This window comes from Sapajus apella, unplaced genomic scaffold (assembly GCF_009761245.1).
Source record: "Sapajus apella isolate SASKATOON/1434 unplaced genomic scaffold, GSC_monkey_1.0 scaffold158, whole genome shotgun sequence".
Lineage (NCBI taxonomy): Eukaryota > Metazoa > Chordata > Mammalia > Primates > Cebidae > Sapajus > Sapajus apella.
Window position 1 is genome coordinate 1,148,386 of NW_022437098.1, and position 22,010 is coordinate 1,170,395.

Sequence of the window (22,010 nt, forward strand, 5' to 3'; positions counted from 1 at the left end):
GGCAGGGTAGATCGCGCCCCCTCCGTGTGCCAGGCACGGCAGCACGGCAGCGCCAGAAATTAACAAAACCCACCCCACTGAAAAGGCTGGTATCCAACTGCAGCGCACATTCAACACAAGGTGCGTTTTGTTTTTGTTTCTCTACCTTATGACTCCGAGGACTACATTCCACAACCCAAAGTGTTAGTTCGTGAAGGGAAGAAAAAAAAATTAGTCTGTTAATTTGCTGAACTCTGATGGCATGTAATGTTATTTATGAGTGTGTTACACAAACACAAAAATATGGAATGGGAGCTGAATGGCAGGGCAGACTGAAAGCACAAACACAATGCCGAGGGGCCCCGTTCAGGAAAACCCAGCAGAAGCAAACAAATGAAGTGAAGGGTGTAGAATTTAAACAATTTAGCCCAGGAGGAAAAGCAGCCCACTTCTGCAGGCTGCTAATCCACTGTGAAATGCTTCTGCATCTTACGGCAGAATCTCTAATTAAGTCTCTAGCGTATCAGGTAAGGCTTTCCCTGGGCTTTCATTAATCACAACTTTCTGCCTAGAATTCTGTGAGTTCCAGTTTTACCAAATAGCTCCAATTGCAACCTTTTTAGAACACAGGAACCAGCTTTCTGCAAAGAAAATGCTGCCCATTCTGTGGGAGCTGGGGCATTGTGCTGGGTGAGGGCGCTCCACAATGGCGGGGCTGCTCTGCGGGCCAATCTTTTGTTGAACAATTTAGCATCTCTGAATACTCTTGTTTTGCGTCAGCCAATTCAAACATAAAGGCCACAGCACCATGGCAGAGGAGGAGAGTGCACAAGCAGTTCTGCTTTCCCACCATTGAGGGCTAAGGTCTGGAATCCTTCATGAATACCAAGGTAAACCTGTCAGCCAGGGACAGCCTCTGGCGGACACTCTGCACGGCTGGAGGGCACAGACTCCACGCAGGGATGGGTCTCTGGAACTAATGATTTCTGGGGCAACTTTGATGGAAGTGGGCTGTGGTGGGGGAGAGGCTCAGGATGTTCTGGGAAGAGGGAGAGCAAGGTATCTGTTAATGGCCCTCTGGTTCATAAAATGCAACAGGCAGCCAATGCTGCCATGTCTATATATGTTTTGACATCAGATGAAAGAGGAGAGAATCCCTATAAAAATACAGATACCTCGCAGCTATTGTAAACACTAGAAATTTCTGAGCTGCGTTAGTAAAAACCAAGCAGCCAATGTCTTGCTCTACTGCAAACTGCTGGAACTTTCGGCGGGGGCGGGTAGCAGCAGCAGCATTAAGACATTTGCATCCCATCCATCTAGCTGAAGCGTAAACAGATCAATTAGATTTCTGACGGCTTAGCATATACAGTGTCGCTCATTTATTTGACCTCAGCGAGGCCTTTATCAGGTTGATCCATCCTGTTCTAGGAAATGGGAAGCCCTTTTAAGTGCTTGAAAGAGGAACCCTGATACTTCTGGACGGAAACAACCCTGGGTGACAGAAGCGCGCTGGGATTCTGGCCGCCAGGTTCCCAGCTGGGGGATCTAATTCGGGCTACATTTCCTCACAAGCCTCAGCCCCACAAGGCTGAGCGGGACTCTCCTCTAACTCACGAGATCCCAGCACACCCTGTATTTGCCCTGGTTTGGCCCGTGAACTCGTCTCTCCCCCTAAAAGACCTTAAGCTACAGAGAGGGATATGGGGCTCCCCATTATTTGCTGTTAAGCAAATGGCACTGACAGGGTGCTTGTTATATTCGCATTAAACGAGAAAGTAAATATGCAAAAGAAACTCTTACTTGATATCGGGCTTTCGTGTTATAGAGATAACTTGCTAGTGCTTGAAAAAGCGTATACCAAGAACAAAGGAAAAGCTAAGATCAAACTAAGAACTAAAATAAAACACAGACCAAAACATTTAACTAAGTTGGGCAACTATCTATTTGGTATCGGCAAACAGGAATTTAGGACCTGGCTTGTTGGCTTAGCAGTCGTCAGTGCTGAGAAGTCCAGCTCCACGGACGCTGCAGGGAGGTGGCTGGAGATGTCACCTCCCACCACCTGCCCCGGGAAATCTGCCCTGCACTGAAAGAGCCTCAGGTGATTCCTAAGCCCATCAGTGTGAGAAGCCCTGGTCTACAGCGATTCCACTTCCCCATTCACTCTATGCAAAAACTACAACAAGCAAGCTTGGCACTCATTCTAGGAAGGCGGTCTCCACGATGCCAAATTGCCCCGTGAGCTATGCCACAGGCCAACCAATGGACTCATCTTTTCCCCGTAATAAAACTTTGGCTAAAATTTAGCTGAAACCCTCTCGTTTTTACTTGAAGACAAGAAACCCATTTTCTCTGGCGCGTGTGCGCGTGTACGCACGCGCGCGCGCACACACACACACACCTCTCAGTACTGAAGCGTGCCAAACAAACCAATCATTTCTCATATCTGGTTCTGCCCTGTCATGGTTCTAATCCTGGACTATCTTTTACTTGCTGGTGATTCTGGCTTTAGCTCTCCATAAGGTAGCCGAGTTCCATCCAAGAACAGCTACCTCACAAAGCCATGACGGCTGCTCAACGAAGCAAGGGGTTTCTTTCTCTGCAGTTCTCAATTTCTTTTCAAAAGGAAAACTCGCTGTTCTTTTATATTTCACTAAGTCATATTCTTAATTAAATCAACTGAAAATTACTTGCCTTGAGATCCAAACTAGGCTTAGATTCCCAAAAGCTGACACCAGAGCCCAATGCTAAACGCTTCCTAATTGTGGGGACTCGAACATGAAATCTGGACACATCATTTTCACTTCTTAAAAGAATAACATCAGGTGACAATTTCAGGTATTTTTAAGTTTTCCTTTCTACAGTTCGAAAGAGATGAGGCATAGGTCAAATCTGGCATCTGTTTCTGCCAATGTTTCTAATCCGAGACACCAATAACGGGCCACCTATTGGGTGATCTGTGGCCTCAAGCTGCGAAGCTGTCTTTGCAGCCAGCCCCAAACCCCTCTGTCTTCTGTTTTGAAGATATTCCCCAAGACAGCTCTAGAAGAGAGCTTGTCTTTATACCTCTGAGTATCTCTAAGTTAAGAAGTTCAAAAGAAAGCGGTCGCAATGAAGAGATGCTGCAATCTATCAGATACAGAAGGAAATAAGCAACAAAGATCACCTGAGCTAACAACAATGATTTTTAAAACATGTCTCCTTGCACACGCCTGCTTACCTGACAATGAAGTCGAACTCAGATCCCGCAAGCATGAGCACTCCCAGCAGAGTGGACACAGCGCCGTCCAGGACGGGTGCAAACATGTGCTCCAGGGCAAGCACAGCCCTGCGGTTCTTGTCGCCGATGGCCGTCAGAAAGGCCTGTGCAATGAGGATGTTCACGATCAGGTTCCTGGACGCCACATGGTAAATGCTCAGTTCCTTCCTAAATGCTACAAGCTCTCCAACTGCTCACATCTTACAATTTTAGCTGCTAGAATGTGTAATCAGAGTAGCTCAACTGGCTACACCTAGACTTATACTAAGATGACCTCTTCGCGGCACTGCGTCATATTCAGTGTTGACATAAATCTTGAGCACAGTAAAACCAAAACTATGTAATAATGGGCAGAAATGTCCCCTTCTTTTCACGGCTGCTTGCCCTCAAGTTTCCTCCCTTAAATGATCTCACATCGCTCATACGTGAGACCCCTGACTCCCACAGCAACAGTACTCCGGCTAATGCGCTGGATGGCCAAGAACTGTGTTCAGTACCGCAACCGACCAGGTGCTCACACGCTTCCTCATGACCATGCAGAGGGGAGAGCTTCTGTCATGGTTTCAGGCTGTGTTTGCAGTACATCTAAGCACTATGAAAGTACTGCAAGAAACACACAGGACTGTGCATTTGAATCAAGCCCTTTCTAACTGTGTGTGTGAACACATCCCTGCCTCTCCTGCAGTCCAAAAGCTCTCCTAGGCCAGAAAGGCAGTCGATACCAAATGGGAACTTTGCGGAGTAGATTCTGGAAGATCTGACTGTTGGCCTGAACGTGTGACCCCTGCAGGAGTGTTGAACCTGGCACAAGTTCCCTCTCAGAGGTTCAGGCTGCTCTGGGATATGCCGAGAGGAGAGGGCTGGGTGTCTTTGGCAGGATGTGTTCCTGTCCCTTACCTACCTGTGGAAGGATGGGAATGGTCATTCTCCTCAACAGATGAAAAAATTACACGCATACAAAGGCGTGCTAAGAGTTTTCATACTTTTCTCTGAAATAGGTTCTACTCTTTCAGAGTTGGTAAAGACAACTCAATATGGCTGCCTTTTGCTTTTGGGAGGAAGGCACTCGGGGGTTTTCAGCCTTGCTGCCTTGTGTCATATTTGGGCCATGAGGCCATAAGCGCCAAGTTGTGACTATCCTGTTGCACGCTGCTTCTATGTTCCCGAGGCAGCAAATGAATGGGAACCCACTGATTTCCTAAAGATGTTGATGAAAACACAGTCTTCTTCACAGCCTTACTCTACCATTTTACAAACCGTGAAAGAGCAGTGACCGCCTCCTCTAAATGCAATTTCACATACAGGATCAGAATACTGAATATGACTTGGGCTAGACAGAGGTCCTAGAGTTCAGAGACTGCAGTTAGCATTTCCGTGGTAAAAGTCTGCTTTGGGATACCCGCTTGCTATGCTAGTTTCCAAAAAAGGTGGTCTCCATTTGCATCAGAATAAAGTAACTTGTGGATTCTTAACTCACATGCAAATTTATCTCCCTTTTGAAGAACTGTATTGGAATTACGGGTTCCCTAAACTCTAGATTGGCACACTGTTCTTTTTTTAAAAAAATAGTCCCTCCTCCTAGCTCAAAGGAAAAATATAATTTGAGCAGGTTCAACATTTAGAGAGTACTGTTTCTGTATTATTGGCTTTTTATTATACACTGTGGAAAATGGAATAACTTCAAGAAAGCATTCCTTCCAAAACACAGAAAGTTTACAACCTCTCAATTGTGTAACCACAGCCCCGGAAGGACCGCAGAAGGCACAGGGCCGCAGCATGTGTGGAGACATGCTTGTGCCGTGTGCTGAGCCCACGGAGCATCCACGCTGGAGACTGCAAAAGCAACCTCGGAAGTGACAGGTCCCAGCCCAAGGCTAGGCTTCCTAGCTAAGGTATTCCACACGTCGGGATTGATTCGGTTAACACATTTATTTATTGAATGCCTACTGATAACCCCAAGTTCTTAGGCTGTAATCTGCAGATGGAACATAATTTACACAGTTGTGAGGTGTTAGACATTTGATAAATGTATACAACGGATTTATCTCTTGGATTAAAGATTCCTTCTGAAGTTTAATTACCTCCAACAAAGCATTCACAGGGCAAGGCATAAAAAAAGGGAGGGAAAAAAATGTCTGTTGAAAGTCTCACTGGTTCTCTTACTTTCTGCTGTCATGAATGTAGAGGCTGGGGAGCTGGGAGGGCTGACGTGGAAGTGCCAGTTCCCTGGGGCTGAACACTGGCGCCTCCCTCCACTCCCAAGCCCAAGGGTACTTCCTCGGCTGCCAGTGCACCTCACTCTCAACGATGCCATCCCCAAGCCTGTGAGTGTGGTCTCATTTTACCCCCACTGTTCCTGTTGCTTTTAAAACTCTATGTATGCCCACCCCGATACTCACCACGTAACTTGTCTTATGTGACAATGTCAGGAATCATGGGGGGTGATGATGACAGTCAACATCAGGTGAGCATGGTCCTCCCAGGCCCCTCCTGCACACCAACCCTGCACTGCCTACGGCTGACAGGGCCAGCCACCATGCACCTTCCATACCCTTCGAGGGAAAGGAAGCCAGAAACCTTGCAGGCTCTCCTAGGGGGCCCCTGTGCCCTGAGACCTTTTCGCTACCACGCACAGGGAGAATGCCAAGGTTCCCACTTAGAGACAAACAGAGCCAGAGGAAACGGGTTGTTTTTCACAAACTTTTTGCTTCAAACGTCTCCCATACCAAAGCAACGTGAACGGTGAACTCCACTCCTATGCCAACAGAGGCGATCAGGATGACCACGGGCACAGCGCTGAGCTTGATTCCAATGAGGCCCATCATGCCAAAGAGCTCGACTGTCATCAGCGCCAGGACCATCACCTTGAGGAGGGACACAGTGGTCAGGGGGCGGGCACGTCACCCTCCAGGGCTGCCCACAAGGGAGGCCACCAGAGGGCTAAGGTGTCCCCAGATCAAAACAATGAATGGACTGACTTGCTTTGACTCTGGACAGAGCCTTCCCTTCCTAATTCATCTTCCCGCTGGGGAGGGAGACTGTGTGGGGCAGCTCATGTGTAAAGCTATAGAACGCAAAGGGGAGTGTTCTAATGCAAACTATTTTCCAAGATACCTTCTCCAGAGAGCAAAAACATACAGAACCAACCACGAGGAATCACGAACCTGGATGCATCACTGAGCGACGAATTTCACATAGTTTACAAGATCAATCGCTCCTTCCGCTTGGGTCTTAACCATCAGAGACTACCCGGGAACCCAACATTAAGTTTTTGGTTGCCTCACTCTCCATCCTAAAGAAAGCTGATAGGATGGGGTGACAAAAAGTTCTTGTGCGTGGAACTAGTTTTACTTTTGTGGGTGAACCTGCAGGCTAAGCGAAGATGATCTGGGGGCCAGGTAAGCAGGGAGGTTGTCTGACGTGTGTCAGGTTACAGGACCCCTGAAGAGATGGGGACAGCTGCGGTGGACTGAGCAGACCATTAAATCCAAGGAAAAGCGTCTTGCCTTTCATCTTCCTTGTAAAAATTTGTGGGGAAGTGGAAATAAAATCTGTGAGTTAGCTTTGGAGTTTCTTGGTCCAAAGGGGAGAAGATACAAATAAACAAGGTACCCAGATGGAAGAGAAGGAGAAAAATGATCTTTCTTTTCTGGGGGTGGGTGGTGGGCAGAGGCGGAGGGAGGGAGGGAATGATGAAAGATGGACATCAACTGCTAAGTGCCATGAAAACTCTCACAGACTAAACATTTACCTTTTAACGTACCTGCTGCACAGACTCATGGTGCAGACACAAAATCTGGTCTCTGTTTTTATAATTTTGGCATTTTAAAGGCTATACCATAGTTCACAGAATTTAAACACTGCCACGGTTTTATTAGACTCCACATGAAACTTACGTCAAATCTGAGAGTATTTTGGAGAAAGGAGGCCAAAAAACAGGTTCGTAATATTAGTTCATCATTATCCCAGGACTTAAAACATGCAAACCCACTTCTAAATCATGTTCTCCATATATCACTGTCCTGACTTCTCTGATTGTCCCCTCATGTTCATCGTAGAAGAACCGGCTATGTTATTATTAGGCCTGGGGTGAGGTCACAAAATGGCAGTTTTCAATTAAAGAAAAAATTAGCTACGCTTTGAGTGTTTTGATTTAATAAATGCTCAGAGCTGTGATGGAAAGTGTGCTTTAAAAAGTCCCCTATCTTTCCACAAAAATCCTCAGGCCATGGGAGAGAGGCCCTAAGAATAAGGCCATTAGAGGGTCTACCTTAGCCACGGACCTCACCACCTCGAGTAGAATAAATATATCACGGATGATGCAAGCTACACCCTGCTCCAGAGGCCCAGACATAAACAACACTTCCCGGCTGTAGAAAGAGCTATGCTGAAAGGAATTTGACTTCCACAAAGACCCTTATAATACACTCACAATGATCCCGGCCGTCCAGGGGTTCAGGAGGAAGACGGCACACACGAGGAACGTGCAGGCCAACACCACGCTGATGAACAGCAGCAGCCAGTGGCGGAGGCCGATGTACTGCTCCCAGAAGAGGAAGGGGTAGCCGTTGGGGTAACTGGACAGCCCCAGGCTCGTGTAGTTGCTGCAGATCGTCCTTACTTTTTCAATCGCCTCCACAAAGTCTGAGGTGTCTCGCAAGCCGTTGAGGTAGAAAGGGAACTGGGCATACTCGATGGGCTCTGCTGCCGGGACTGGACAGAGAAGGGCACAGGTTAGGGGCAGGCCCGGGGAGGGGATCGCCACCGTTTCGATGGGTAGAGAAGAACCTCACGTGAAAGCCCGCTGGCCTTTCTTCTCATACAGGATACGAAGGAGAAACAGTGCTGATCATGGCCTCCAGGCCTCCACGGCCTTCCGATTTGGTTTAAAAATGTTTAAATCTGTGATCTGTCTATTTTTTAACGTTTGATTTAAATCTTCCAGCAGTCATTCTTTGTGAGGGTTCTAAAAACTCCAGGCTTAAATTTTGGGAACATTTTTTGTTCCCTTGACACACACAAAAATACCAAGTTCACACAGTTTTATCCAATCACTTACAAGAGCAAAATAACTCCAGAGTCATGCTTTCCTGAGAAAAATGCTTAACTTATCCTTTTAGTGACTGAACAAACTTAAACCTTGTATGCTTCTTTTCTAATGCAATGCTAAGTCTTCAGCAACAGGGGAAGAAATCCTTCCACAACAAGCGTTTAGTCACTGCCGTTGTGTGTTCCAGACCCTCTGGGGTCATTCAGTTGACTTGCTAAACATGATTTGCTCTATTATAATCTCAACTATAAATTTTCATTAAGACAAGCCTTGGCTGCCTGCCACACGGCTCTGGGGTTTAGATCCGGGGAAGCACAGCTCGCCGGGTCTCCAGCCATGTTTGCAAGGGGATCCGTCTTCTTTCTCACATCCTCCCTTGGCCCAATATCCAAAGCATACACTACTAGTATCACCACCAGAAATGCAAATGAAATCCACACAGAACCACCTTTCAAACTCGGGGCTGAGAGGTGAAAGGAACAGGACACTGTTGTATACAGACTTTTCTGCTCTGGTTTAAACAGCTTTGACAGGGTGCAGGTGCTTGGTGGCTTATAGGAATGACCCAATGTGCCAAAAATCCCTTCAACACCAGAGTTGACAAAGTTAAGATAAACATATAATCCCCAGCGATAAAACTCTGGAATAGTAAAATAACACTCAACCTGGAGGCGTCCCCGGCATTCACGGGAACAGCTGGCATGCGAGAGCAACGCCTAATGAACGTCTTAGCACCGAAGCTAGGAATGGAGACGAGACGCTTATTTCCCAACGTGATAGAGTGCGGGGTTGTCTTCCATTACACATCGTCGTCTGTCTCCCAGAGTTTTAAATGAGAAGAAATAGATTGTTCTGTTTACACGTTTGAACCCTGGGGAGCGTCAACGGACGAAGCCTGTTGCTAAGTTTGGAGAACAGGGGAGGGTACCTCTGTAAGCTCCCAGACCCCCCCTCCCGGCACCACCTTGGAGTGCTACTTACTTCTCAGCCTGGTTTCGGGCATGTAGTCGGCTTTGTCATGGACCCATTCTGGTCGGTGAGGCCGGATGTTGGCCTGGGAGGCTGCATACGCCACGGGGTCGTTGCTGACCCAAGCCGTCAGGTAGATGTAGAAAGCGCTGGGATTAATGATGCCATCTGCATCCACCAGACGCTGTTTAGTCAACTACAGAAACGGGAAGAACAGAGGCCTTTGAGAATGAGGTTGGGGGTAAACACACTTCTGCCTTGAGAGCACAGAAGCCGCGCTTCGCCCCAGCATTACAACAAAGAATAGAATGCCCACTGTTGAGAGTGTCGAAAATCCCATCAGAACACCTTTGATTTCTTTCAAAGTGCACTTATCGGAGGATGCAATCATCGGTGTGTTTATAACAAACACGGTTCTGCAGATGGCCCAGGAATTGGCTGAACCAATTAAATCTGAATGCTAAAAGACCGTCTGCAGCCAAGGCAGAGAATGAGCAATCTGGAGAAACATATTTATAGGAGGGAAGGGGGAAAAACCTGGCAAGAATCCCCATGCACGTCTGTGTGCAGTTAACCTCTGTTGTTAACACTGAAGGAAATGCCACCCAGTAAATGGAGGAGAGCTATAAAAATAAAACAACATCTGTATAAATTTCGCTAACACTAGCCTCCTATGACCTGTGGATTCAAAAAATGCCCAGTGCCAGAAAGTGCAGGGGACGAGTGCACAGCCTCAGCCTCGCCAGGTGATCTTACTCCCGGAGGTCGTCATGCTGGGCACGCTGTGTCCTCTGCATGGCCAAACGTGCTCCCTCTGCAGGAGGGCTTGTGGGCTCTGCTGAGGTGGGGGGCTCTGTGGGACTGACTGTGTGGATGTATATTTTACATACATAGAGAAGTTTTGTTTCCTGTTTATTTTAGATTTAGGCCTCATTCCTCGCTTTGGGTCTTTTTTAAACAAAATGAAAAACACCAGTGACAGCGGCTCATAGAGAAGGAGTGAGGGAAGAAGGAGCAGGGAGGAGAGTGAGAACTGGATTTCGGGGATCTGGATTCAATTAATCCACAGGATATGCAACAACTGTATGTCCTCAACTATCCCCGGAATCGCACAGCGCAGCCCGTGGCCTCCGTGTGTGCGGCACGCCTCTCTCCATCTCAGGAGGAGGAAGTGCTATCTGGGACCTGGCCCAGTCCCAGTCCCATTTGTCCCACAGTGCCTCTGGTCTCTCGCCCAGCCCTGCTGCCTGGGCACCTCCCTGGTGTCTCTGAGGCAGGCTCCTCTGCCCGCATCCTTGGGAAACGTGACAGCCTGCTGCCTGCTGCTGTGAGTGGAGTTTCACACTCCATAACGACTCTGAACAATGTACTTTGTAAATCTGTCACCTTGAATGCCAGCAAAAAAGGGGAGACAATAAACAGAGCTGCTGAGATCATCAGCATGACGGTTTTCTGCCTGAAGGTGAAGCAAGCAAGCTACAAAGAGCAAGGAAGCCAAAGCAGCCGCGGGCCCCATGCAATCTGAAGCGTCCGAACACACTCCCGAAAGCGCCTGCGGAATCCAGAGGGGTATGCTGGAATCCAAATGGCAGGAAGACAATGCAAATGCAGGTGGAGAGTAGGATTCCCAAACAGAAACAGTTATGACCGCAGGAGTAAGCAGAAGGGCGCAGCTACTCCCAATTCCAAGGGTGTGCATTTCCGTTTGCTTCACTCATCACAGAGCGGTCTGCCTACTCCTGGGGCCAGGAAGGCCCAAAGATCTCAAATGTAACAACTCCTCCCATCCTTCTATTACGTCACCAATCTCCTAACCCTCTCACCTAGCCCACATTCTGCCCATCCAAACGACGGCTACCCAAGAAATCTGTCTTTCCAAGCTTGAACACAATCAAGACCAACATGGTACCAAGTCCTAGAACTGAAATAATCACGTAATGCTGCATTTCGAACACTGGAAAGGGCCTTACTGTCTTAGTTGCACTTTATTCTGATGATTGCTCTGGCAGTAGCCAACACGCCATTGCACAGATGAGGAAATGGAGGGGCACTGGCTTGCCTGAGGTCACGCAATTAGCTGGCGGGAGGAGGTGAATTAGAGTGACCTCATATTCCTTCTACCGGCTCCCAGTGCCTCAGGTCTCCAGAGAGCACATGGCGGGGTCGCCTGCTGTCAGGCAGCCTCCACCAGGGCAGCAGCCTCGCAGCCTGGAGGCGCCTTTGGGTGCCCAGCAGCTGGAGTACCTGGCTGATGTCGATGGGCTTATCGCGGCTGCCGGTCTGCACCAGGAGTTTGTAGGCAAGGACTCCATCGTCTGATCCATTCTTGTAATTGTTTGGCATGATTTTCCCGGTTTCCCAGTCACTGTCAAATGCATCCTGAAGTCCTAGAAAAGGCAAATGATTGTAACACATTGTAACTTTCAGCCAGAAGGACGCTGGTCCTAGTGGGATGGGCCAAGGAGAGTGAGCAAGACAGGGGACTCTTAGACATCCATCAGAAACACACACCCACTGTGACAGAAAGCACCGGACCTTTCATGAATGAAATGCAGCTGCCGCAGCCACTGCTCTAAAGGGGGAAGGCGATGATCTGTTTCTATGAAACAAATACTCATATTTTATCTTAAGAAAGACGACTCTCCTCCTTTCTCCCCCTGACAATTACAAAAGAAGGCAAGAGTGTGAGGGAAAGACACACACCAGGGTCATTAACCGTTTCGTGCCACGGGGGGTGCTAAGTCATGGGTTCTTCAACGCAACCAGAAATTCCACGCGGAGGGGAAAAAGCACATTCAAACTCCCAACTTCAAACAGCAGCTCAGCTGCTTCTGGAGCCCAGGGTGAGCGAACACGATTCTGTCAATTTGTTCCATCTGTTCGACTTGTGGAGTGAACACAAGCTGTGGGATCTGCTGCCAGGTTGTGTAAAGATCACAGCCAACACCTATTCACTCTCCACTGCGCTCTTCCTCTCTGCCACCCTTCCTCGGGAGAGCGGGCGGGCAGGCGGGGGAGAAGGAGGGGAAGGCGCTCCTGTGCGCGCAGGGAAATACCTCACAGGGTAAATTTGGATCCGATTGAGAACAGGAAGCCACAGGCCAATACAAGGAGGCTCTGTGAGAGCAGATGACAAACCACAAGCCGGGGAGGGGGAGGAAAGAGCTTTCTGGGCCTGGGGGATGGGCGAGCCCGCCAGCCCACCACACACAGCTGTGCTTGGCCTTGGTAATCAAAACCATCATTACAGACCTGACGGTTTGGCTGCAGCTGTAAAGAGATAAGCGTGTTGGAAGAGAAAACAGGGCCCTGGTGACCCAGCCTTAGGGTCTTGAGCACTGGCTGGCGCGCACGCTCTCCGGGACACCCCCGCCCCCTCATCCCCCTCCCAGCCACCTCCCAAGTAGAACTCCCAAGCCCCAGCAGCTCAGGAAACCACAGCTTTTGAACAAGCTGTACATGTATGGGTTGGACACGGCTAGTAAGAAGGGAGAAGGGTTTATTTCATTTCAGGACATGCCTTGGATGACTTCAAAGACAAAAAAAAATCTGGTTGCGTTAGTGCTCAGAATAGTTAAGCTCTTGGGGTCTGAAGTTGGGGGAGGGAGGTGGAGCACAGGCCCCCTTCTCTTTCTAAGAAGTGAAACCCTCCTTCCCACACTGCTGGTTAGAGGAACAGTTTGGGGATGAGGTGGGCTGGGTGGTGAAAGGAGGCTGTGTGGGGGCAAGCGTGGAGGGGAGGCGGGACAGGAGACCACCGGGTGGGCCCTGCACCTCTCAGACTGATGGGTTTTCACAAGGAGGCGTGCACACACGCAGTACTGAGCAGATGTTATTTTATTACTGAAAGCCCTTTCTTCCTGTTTTTGAAAAAAAAAAAAGAAGAAAAATTACTGCTCCCCCTTTCCCCCACAAAAAGGGAGACCTCGTCTGTTTTCCTCGCCATAACAATTTTCATGACGTCATGACGTGTCCTGGGCTTGAGGCCCCTCTCCCTTAACCAGCTGATCCTGAAGAGAGGCTCACGCTTGGGGAGTGTGGGGCTGCACTGGGCATCCCACGGCGACCGAGGGACAGCCCCGTTAATCACTCTGGCTTCACAGATGAGGACCTGAGGCTTGGAAAGGGGGAGACTGGAAAAGGCCGCCGAGCAGGAGTGTGCTGGACAGAGCTCAAACTCAGGCAGCAAGTCACCAGAGGCAGCTGGGGCCACACACTCGCTGGCCTACAGGCCGGGACACACCGTGGTACCCGAGGATGTGCCAAAGGCAGGAGTGAGACGAGCAGCATCAACCCTAGCATCAACAATGTCTGGTGGCAAACAGGGCTCCCCAGAATTTTCCTGCAAAAATCTGAGAGTGATTTTACGACATTTGCACACAAAGATGTTTGGGACACCCTAGGGCGAAACAAAGGAAGAGAGATCCTATTTGGGGAGGTCAGCCTTGCTGGAAACTCAATTCAAGTCAGAACCCACACTGCCAGTCCCTGCGGTGCCGTTCACTCTACCGGGGGCTGAAAGGTGAACCAGAAACAGTCATCGACTTTGTGGAACATTGAGTCCTTTCCCCATTACTACGCTATTTTCTCACTAATCACCAAAAAGCTCAAGTAACAATGGGCTGGTCTACGCACAGGCACAAGTACAGCCCTGGACACGAAACCAGGGATGAGGACGGGTCTCCACTGCCCCTTCGCCAGCGTCTCCTATTCCAACACATGCACACTCTAGAAAAGGGTGACATTGATTTTACAGCAAACCTTAACAGCTCAGCCGGAAGTTCTCCCCTTATGAATATTTTGTGCCAATAGTTATTTTCTAGTGTAAAGTTCTGGGCTAAAGGAAAAACCCCAACTGCCCATTTTCCTTCAGATAGGGGACCCTGCAAATAAAATGTTAATCGAAATTTTATTTGCATAATCCAGTGTGAAATAAAATGAACACATCTGCACATGATTCAAGGCATGGCTTTTACCTAACTTTGCCTTATTTGCATGTATGTTTTAAGATGTGACAGGTGGGATAGTTTTGAAATTAACCATTATATAGTTTCAGGGGTAAAAAAATAAAATCAAAGACAAACTATTGGAAGGTTGATAAAGATCAATGATATGACATAGTTTTAATGGCAATTCCATTTAAACCAATGAGGCTCCCACCATTTAAAAACCACACAAAAATATCAGCAAGGAAAGCTGACTCAGGGATAATTGTTTTCTTGGAGAAAATGTTCAAAGACCACATCAGCCATTCAACAGGCCTGAAAAACATCTAGGTAGCAAAGGGCTCCAGTGTCTGGCCATTCTGTGTGGAGTGCTCTAGTGGACACTTTAAGAGTCGGATGCGGAGTCCCAAGGCTGCCTGGAACCCTGACTGCTTAGCACAAATGGACCTCACTTGGTCAAGGTATAAGCTGTCCACATAGCAATCAAAACATGATTCAAATGTACCTTAAAAAAAATCTCAAGTCCAGCTGCTTTACATCTATAAGGAAGCAATGTATAGAGATGATCTGCAATGCTCTGTAAGAAGGTTAGCCCTCCGCACTGCCTGGAGACAATCCCCTTTACCCCTTCCCAATCCCGGCCTAACATGCCACATTGAGCCTCCAGAGCAATGGCCAAAGACACTGAAACACGCTCTACAGTGACCCTTGTTCGCTCAGAGACTGGCAGGGCACAGCGGATCTCTTTGTCATTTGTGGCAAATTATTTGCATGTCTTTGGTCAGCGGGGGAAAATGAAAAGCAGGGACTGACTCCACTGTCTCTCTTTTAACTCATTATCCCGAAAACCACTGCTTTCTAAACTAAATGTAAAAAATGAGTAAAATGTGCATCTCAGGAGGGCGTCAGAAAATAATAATCATGGCATGTTCTCTTTACGTTCCTCCGAAAGGAAAGTCAAATTTGGTGTACATGTAGGCACAGAGTTCTGGTAAATACAAGTCAAGGCCAGAGCTGTGTGGAACCATCCTCCACCAACCTCAAGTCGTTTACCATTTCCTGCAAACTCTCAGGGAAACTGGCTGCTGAGTCTTTACATACAAGTGTATTGACTTCAGACCAAAAAAAGGCACTTACATCTGTGTTTAAACAAGCCTAATTAAGTGGGAAATTAAGACAATCATTTGGATAATTTAAGCCAAAAGATGTTGGGGGCCATAATGATTTGGTACTCCAGTAAAAGCGTTTTTGCTTGAATTGGGTGGATAACGATCCTGATTCTCTACTTGGCTTTGCATGTGTCAACACACAACAAATGAACAGATGTTCTTGGAATCACTGCATACATTTATATGCAGTTGGTCAGCAGAAAATTTAGACTTTTTTTTTCCTTCCAGTTGACTAATATTTCCTAGAAACATTTCTAAAAGCGAAGAAGCCTAGAAAGGCATTTTGTTTATTTATTTTTTATTTTTTGAGACAGAGTCTCACTCTTGTCATCCAGGCTGGAGTGCAATGGCGCGATATAGGCTCACAGAAACTTCTGCCTCCCAGGTTCAAGCGATTCTCCTGCCTCAGCCTCCCGAATAGCTGGGATTATAGGCACCCACCACCATGCCTGACTAATTTTTGTATTTTTAGTAGAGATGTTGGTCAGGCTGGTCTCGAACTCCTGACCTCAGGTGATCTGTCTGCCTTGGCCTCCCAAAGTGCTGGGATTACAGGCGTGAGCCACCTTGCCCTGCCAAGAAAGGCATTTTGAAGCAGAATTTGATTATTTCTAAAATAATGTGAAATGTGATTAAGCATTTATAACTTTACTTCATGTACGAAGTCAAAAAATGGTCAAAATGGTCAGCTGTAAGCTATGGCGCCTAGGTAATGATGTGCAGGTTCCTCAGCTGTAACACAAGTACCCCTCTGGTGGGGGATGTCTTTAGTTGCGGGGCTGTGTGTGTGTGAGGAAGGGGGATATAGGCCATCTTTGCAACTTCTGCTCAATTTTCCTAGGAACCTAAAACTGCTCTAAAAACAAAGTCAATCTGAAATAGAGAAATAGTTTTTTAAAGGATGGTCAGAATATGGAATTTCGGACTGTGACCACTGCTTATTCAGCATTGGAATTTCAGACTACGTCCACTGCTTATTCAACATTGGACAAATTACTGCATCAACTTACTGATGCAGTAAGCTATAATTTGGCAATCGGTCTGGAAATCCCTTCTGCACTCTGATTTACGTGGTCACCAAACTAGCCACCAACTAGCCAAGAGGAAAGAGGACCAGAAGCCTAGGGTCCACCCGCTACAACATAGTCCTATTTTCCTAGTGTGCACCTGTTCATTCTCACAGAAGTCCCCAGTTACTCATTGAAATTATTTGTATCCTTTTATAGGTAAAAGCCAGATTTGGGAGGCTGCTGCGGAAACAGTCCATGTAAGAATCTTGAGCAACTTAAAAGTCCATGAAACACATCAGTGTTACATTAGAATCTAACGCTTTCATAATCAGGACAAAGGAGACCTGTTGGAGCTGAACACGCAAAAGGCCGAAAGGACGAAAGCCCTCCCGCGGCGTCTCACCTTGCAGCCAGTCTCTGAAGTAGTGCAGCCACATTTTGGGAAGCTGTTTGTTTTCTTCCAACATGACATACTTCACGTTACTGAAGCTCCTGTGAAGGTCGTAAAGTAAGTGCTGGATATTCGGGTAGTCTGCTTTCTGGGTGACTATATACATGTTGTAGAAAGAAAAGTATTTGAATTGTGCAGCAATAAAGTCATATTCTCTGGTTTCCCGAGGTACAATGTCCGTAAGGTCCAGCCCGTCTCTCACTCGGGTGGTCCCGTAAAGGCTGACCCCCAGCAAGCCCAGAAAAAGGAAGATCACCACTACCTGGAACAGAAGAGGCACAAGGTCAGACCCCAGGGAGCACCACTGACTCTTTCTTAACAAAGAGAAGCTGTCTAGCTAATACTTCGTTTTCACCACCACACTTGACCTGATTTAGCCTGTAGGGGCTGTTCTCGCACAGGAAAAAGGATAAAATCATAGTAGTCGCATTTTTATTTTGTTTTGTTATTTATCTGAGTTTGGATCTCCTCTGTCTCCCAGGACGGAGGGCAGGGGCATGATCAGGGCTCACTGTTGCCTCCAACTCCTGGGCTCAAGTGATCCTCCTGCCTCAGCTGCCCAAGTAGCTAGGACTACAGGTACACAGCACCATGCTTTTTTCTTTTTTCTTTTGAGACAGGGTCTCACTCTGTCACTCAAGCTGGAATGAAGTGGTACAATCACGGCTCACTGTAGCCTTGAACTCCCTGGGCTCAGTGATCTTTCTGCCTCAGCCTCCTAAGCAGCCGGGACTATAGGCACATCACCAGACCCAGGTAATTTTTTGTAGAGCTGGAATTTCACCATGTTCCCTGGGCTGGTCTCAAACTTCTGGGCTCATGCAATATGCTTGCCTTGGCCTCCCAGAGTGCTGGGATTATAGGCGTGAGCTGCCACACCCGTTCCTGGCTAATTTTTAAAATATTTTGTAGAGACAGGGTCATCCTTTGTTGCCTAGGCTGTCCTCAAACTCCTGGCTCAAGCTTAATCCTTCCATCTCCGCCTCTCAAAGTGCTGGGATAACAGGCATGAGCCACCGCTCCTGGCAATAACCACATTTTTAAACAACTTCATTCATATAAAGACATGCTGCATAGAGATTCAATGGCCCTATGCTCTCAAAGCATTGACTTTTGGAGGACTGAGCTATATCATACTCATATGATTTTTTTTTTAAGGAAAAAGAAGAAAACTAGAAGCAATTTGATGAACTCCAAAGAAGCCTGTTCTGTTATTTTTTGAAGACAGGAAGAGTCTTAAGTTGTGGCAGATTACCTTGGCTTTTGGTTTCAAGAGGAAAGGAGCATAGTGCTTCTCAGCAAAAGATGAGAGTGTCCACTTGGTACAGGGGGGCTCGAGGCAGTGGAGGCTGGAGTCGGAGAACTGGGAGAGCAGGTCCCTCGTGGAGCTGGTGCTCTCTGGGCTCTGGCAGCTGAGGGTGTCCTGCGTCACGGTGACGGGCTGCACGGAGATCTCGGAGCGCGGCTCGGCAGTGGTGTAGTACACGTGAGTGTGGGGGTCATACTCTGTGCGCAGCTGCACAGTGGACTGCATGGTGATCTGCGTCTCATGGGCAAAGCTGTGGCTGCTGTAGGGGGGTGGGGGGCTGTAGCAGGTGCTGTCGTGCGTGTCGGTGTAGGCCTGAGGTTCAACCTGAATCACTCTGCTGACGCAGGGGCTGAAAGGAGGGGAAACACGTTACAATGTTATGCTGGATCGGGGAAATGGTGCTTTCATTCTGCCAACTTTCACTGTGTACTGAGAATACCCCTCTGACACAGCTCTGACTTGGGAGAGAAACATCACATTGCTGAACTCCAGACACATCGCCTGGTTGATAACGTCACCTGGTTCATCTCCTGGTGAACTAGATAAAAGTCCGTCTGAGGAGGACACATGGGGGACTGCTCCTAAATTTGGCTTCCAAAAGCAAGCCACATGATGATGAATCCTTCAAAGCATAATTCCAAACAAAACAAAACCACCACCAAAAACTATGTATTTGCTAGATGGGTGGTTTTCAATCTTGTTCTGCTCTAATGGAGGGATGTGAAACATTCCCACAATGAGCAGCATCAGTTCATGATGGAAAAACGGGTCCTCAGTATCAGCATCTCGAGGGCTGTGAGACGTTCGGCTGGGGCAGGGGAGAAGGTGCTCAGAGCCTCTGATGTCCCCCTAGGGAAGCAGCCTCTGTCCAGCATCTCCCCTGTGTCCACCACACCAGCAGAAACCCTGTTGTCCACATTCCCTTGTAAGTCCACAGGCTGAAAAAGTTCTCTCACAGTACCACTCTGCACCCAACCAAAAGGCCACAGCAGTCTGAAATGTACCTTGTGAAACAGCAGAAAATATCCAGTCTCCTGTCCTCACGTCGATATAAATCCATGCTGAGAATTGCCGGAAAAATGAGCAGAACCATGGCAAAATTGAACACCACTACTACCGCCGCCTGGGGGCAGAAACAAAAATTCAGAGGTCACCAATATGCCTCTGTCCAATCAGAGGACTGCTGTGAAAATAAAGATGCTTTTAAACAGTATTTTTCTTTCACTTTCCTCTTGAAGTGTTTGAAGCTGTGATGGATCCTAAGAGTTTCTTTTGCTACATCATCAAGAGACTATTTGACAGGAAGAGTCTTGACTATTTCTGGGCCTATTTCTAATAATTCCATAAACCCATAAGGTACAAACCCAGGAACTAAACTACTGTGTTGCTAGTAAACCAACCGAACCAAATCCACAAAGGCAGAGCACATTCAAGATCCAATTTAAAACAAACAGAAGCATTTCCCTTCCAGAGTACTTCCGAGAGGTCACGCGACCCTGATTTTACACTTAAACATTTTTATATAAAGTGGTTCGAGTATTTCAAAATGTCTCCTTTAAAACGTGAAATACAATGTCACGCGTGTCCCCGGAGGTTTTAATAGGCACATTCCAAATCGCCTCTGGAGTAGCCTGTGGGGTGTGAGAGCAAGAAACATAAAAGGTCAAGGAGAGTTAAGCAGAAAGAAATTCCTGTGTGTGATTACAGTACACAGAATAAGTAAGTACAGATTCAAAAGTCACTCTGTAACCTAAAATAAACACGGGGCTAGATTCTGCAGTGCGTTGGCAAATCTCCTGCTGACCTAGTAAAAATTACAAAATTGGGCTGTTAATAGGGGAAGCCACCAGAGGCCGGTGGAAAGTTGACCCAGCTGGGAAGGGCATGGCAGAAGGGGCACCACAGAGAAACGTGCTGGCAATGCTGAGGGGCCAGGAAATAGCCAGACATGGCTTTGAAGAAAAAAAACGTGGCAGGCTTCTCAAAGAACCGCTTAGTACAAAACCCCCAAACTGGTAAACGCCCCAGGGTGAGGAAAGAAAACCTAGTTATAACTGGCACCTAACACAATCGAGGGAGAGCTTCACAAAGGGCTTCGGATGGGAATTGTGAGTTTATGCTCAGGGTGAACCAGCAAGCCTGCGTTCTGGAGATGTCTTTCAATAATTAATTCCCTGTCAAGAGTCTTCTTCTACAAACTACCTAACCTCTTTCTTCTTGGTCTATCTTGAAAATCCCTCGTCAATTGAAAAATACAAAGCATGTGAACTCACCAGTCTAATGTCTGTAAGACCTGTCTAATAGGCCTACGCAAGTAAGCTCATCACCACTGTGACGAGAGAATTTACCTGACAGGGGCCCTTTAAAGGGAAAAGTCTAGAACTATGCTGGGTGCCGGAGACACAAAGGTAAGTAAGACAAAATCCTGCTCTCAATTCTCATAGAGCCAGACCTACAAGCAAATGAGAATCCCAACTGATGGATGGCATCATAAAGGCAGGTGCCAGGCTGCAGAGCAGCTCAGTGGGGTGCAGGGGTAGAAAGTCAAGGCAGGCTTCCTGAGAGAGGCTTCAGCAGGGTTTAGAAGATGAAAGAGAGGGCCGGGTGTGGTGGCTCACACCCCGTCATCCCAGCACTTTGGGAGGCTGAGGCAGGTAGATCACCTAAGGTTGGGAGTTAGAGACCAGCCTGCCAAACTTGGAGAAACCACGTCCCTAATAAAAATACAAAATTAGCTGGACATGGTGGCACATGCCTGTAATCCCAGCTACTTGGGAGGCTGAGGCAGGGGAATCACTTGAACCCAGGAGGCGGAGGTTGCAGTAAGCCGAGATCATGCCATTGTACTCCAGCTTGGGCAATCAGAGTGAACCTCCATCTCAAAAAAAAAAAAAAAAAAAAAAAGAAAAGAAAAAGAGGTCAGGCAGGAGCAGGGGAACAGCAGGTGCTCCCTGTGAAGAAAACACAGAGTGTCCAAGAGGAGACCCGGCTCAAGTTCCTCTGTGCTGCTCGGGTCTGAAATTCACTTGGGGGAAGAGAAAGGAGAAGCTATGAAGATTAGTTTGTTTATACCTGATTCATGACAAGCAGGAGGTTCTCCCTGAGGTTGACAGTATTACCCGATAAGGTCCCCAAATGCAGAGTCAAGTCACCTGCCTGACGTTATCCAGTAAGTCACATGCAACAGACTTGATGCAAAGCCCCCAGCCCAGCTGAGAACCAGGAGTTTTGTGAGAGCTCGTCCCTTACTGAGAGGGCATCTGTGGACGGGATTAGGATACCTGACCGTGAGACAGCAGGGGATGCCAGGAAGAACAGGTAGGGTGGAGATTTTCCAGGAACAAGTAATCCTGGGGGCTGGATCCTTTCAGCTTTTAAAATTACAGTCATGTTTAGAATCGAGGAGCGGAATGTAGAAAAAACCCGGGGCACCCTGCTTTGGACAGGCATTCATGAGGATGAGGAGGGCAGAGCTCCGTGACGCAGAAAGTCCCACGGGCACACGCATGGGCACCAGTTGGCCACACTGACTGCCACAGAGGTGGGGGAGCTTCTCAGCTACCAGGCCTTATCGGTCAGAGAAGCCTGCTTGGCATCTTGCTTGTCTCCTGTGACGGAAACGAAGGGATGAGAGAAGAACCCCAAGAGGCATCCCGTCTAACTGACTTTCTCATCATCTATTACACATATGGGGGAACATTTTCTCAATGCCAGGCCCCCAAATGTGCACCGAAATAGTAAAACAACCAGCAAGGGCTTCTCAGAAAGAGAAAAGGGTCATTACAAAGGCAAGAGAGTGAAGTAAACCAGAGAAGATGATGGGATGATATTGCAACTGTGAATCAATTCTAGTTACTGTGCTCAT

The 22,010-nt window shown here is 47.7% G+C and overlaps 1 protein-coding gene across 3 annotated transcripts in view; it reads right to left on the bottom strand.

The window, feature by feature from the left end:
* Positions 1 to 22,010, bottom strand: part of PTCH1 (patched 1) — a 71,218-nt gene that overhangs the window by 6,457 nt on the left and 42,751 nt on the right. For 2 of the 3 annotated variants that reach the window (XM_032266406.1, XM_032266407.1), the window contains 8 exons: positions 19,150 to 19,268; positions 18,092 to 18,494; positions 16,789 to 17,098; positions 11,505 to 11,647; positions 9,273 to 9,456; positions 7,674 to 7,954; positions 5,968 to 6,105; positions 3,203 to 3,345 (listed from right to left, as the gene is read on the bottom strand). In XM_032266406.1, coding sequence (XP_032122297.1) covers positions 3,203 to 3,345; positions 5,968 to 6,105; positions 7,674 to 7,954; positions 9,273 to 9,456; positions 11,505 to 11,647; positions 16,789 to 17,098; positions 18,092 to 18,494; positions 19,150 to 19,268 — 1,721 coding nt within the window. Of the gene's footprint in view, positions 1 to 145; positions 162 to 3,202; positions 3,346 to 5,967; positions 6,106 to 7,673; positions 7,955 to 9,272; positions 9,457 to 11,504; positions 11,648 to 16,788; positions 17,099 to 18,091; positions 18,495 to 19,149; positions 19,269 to 22,010 lie in introns of all 3 variants that reach the window. The other variant, XR_004264999.1, reaches the window with a different exon arrangement.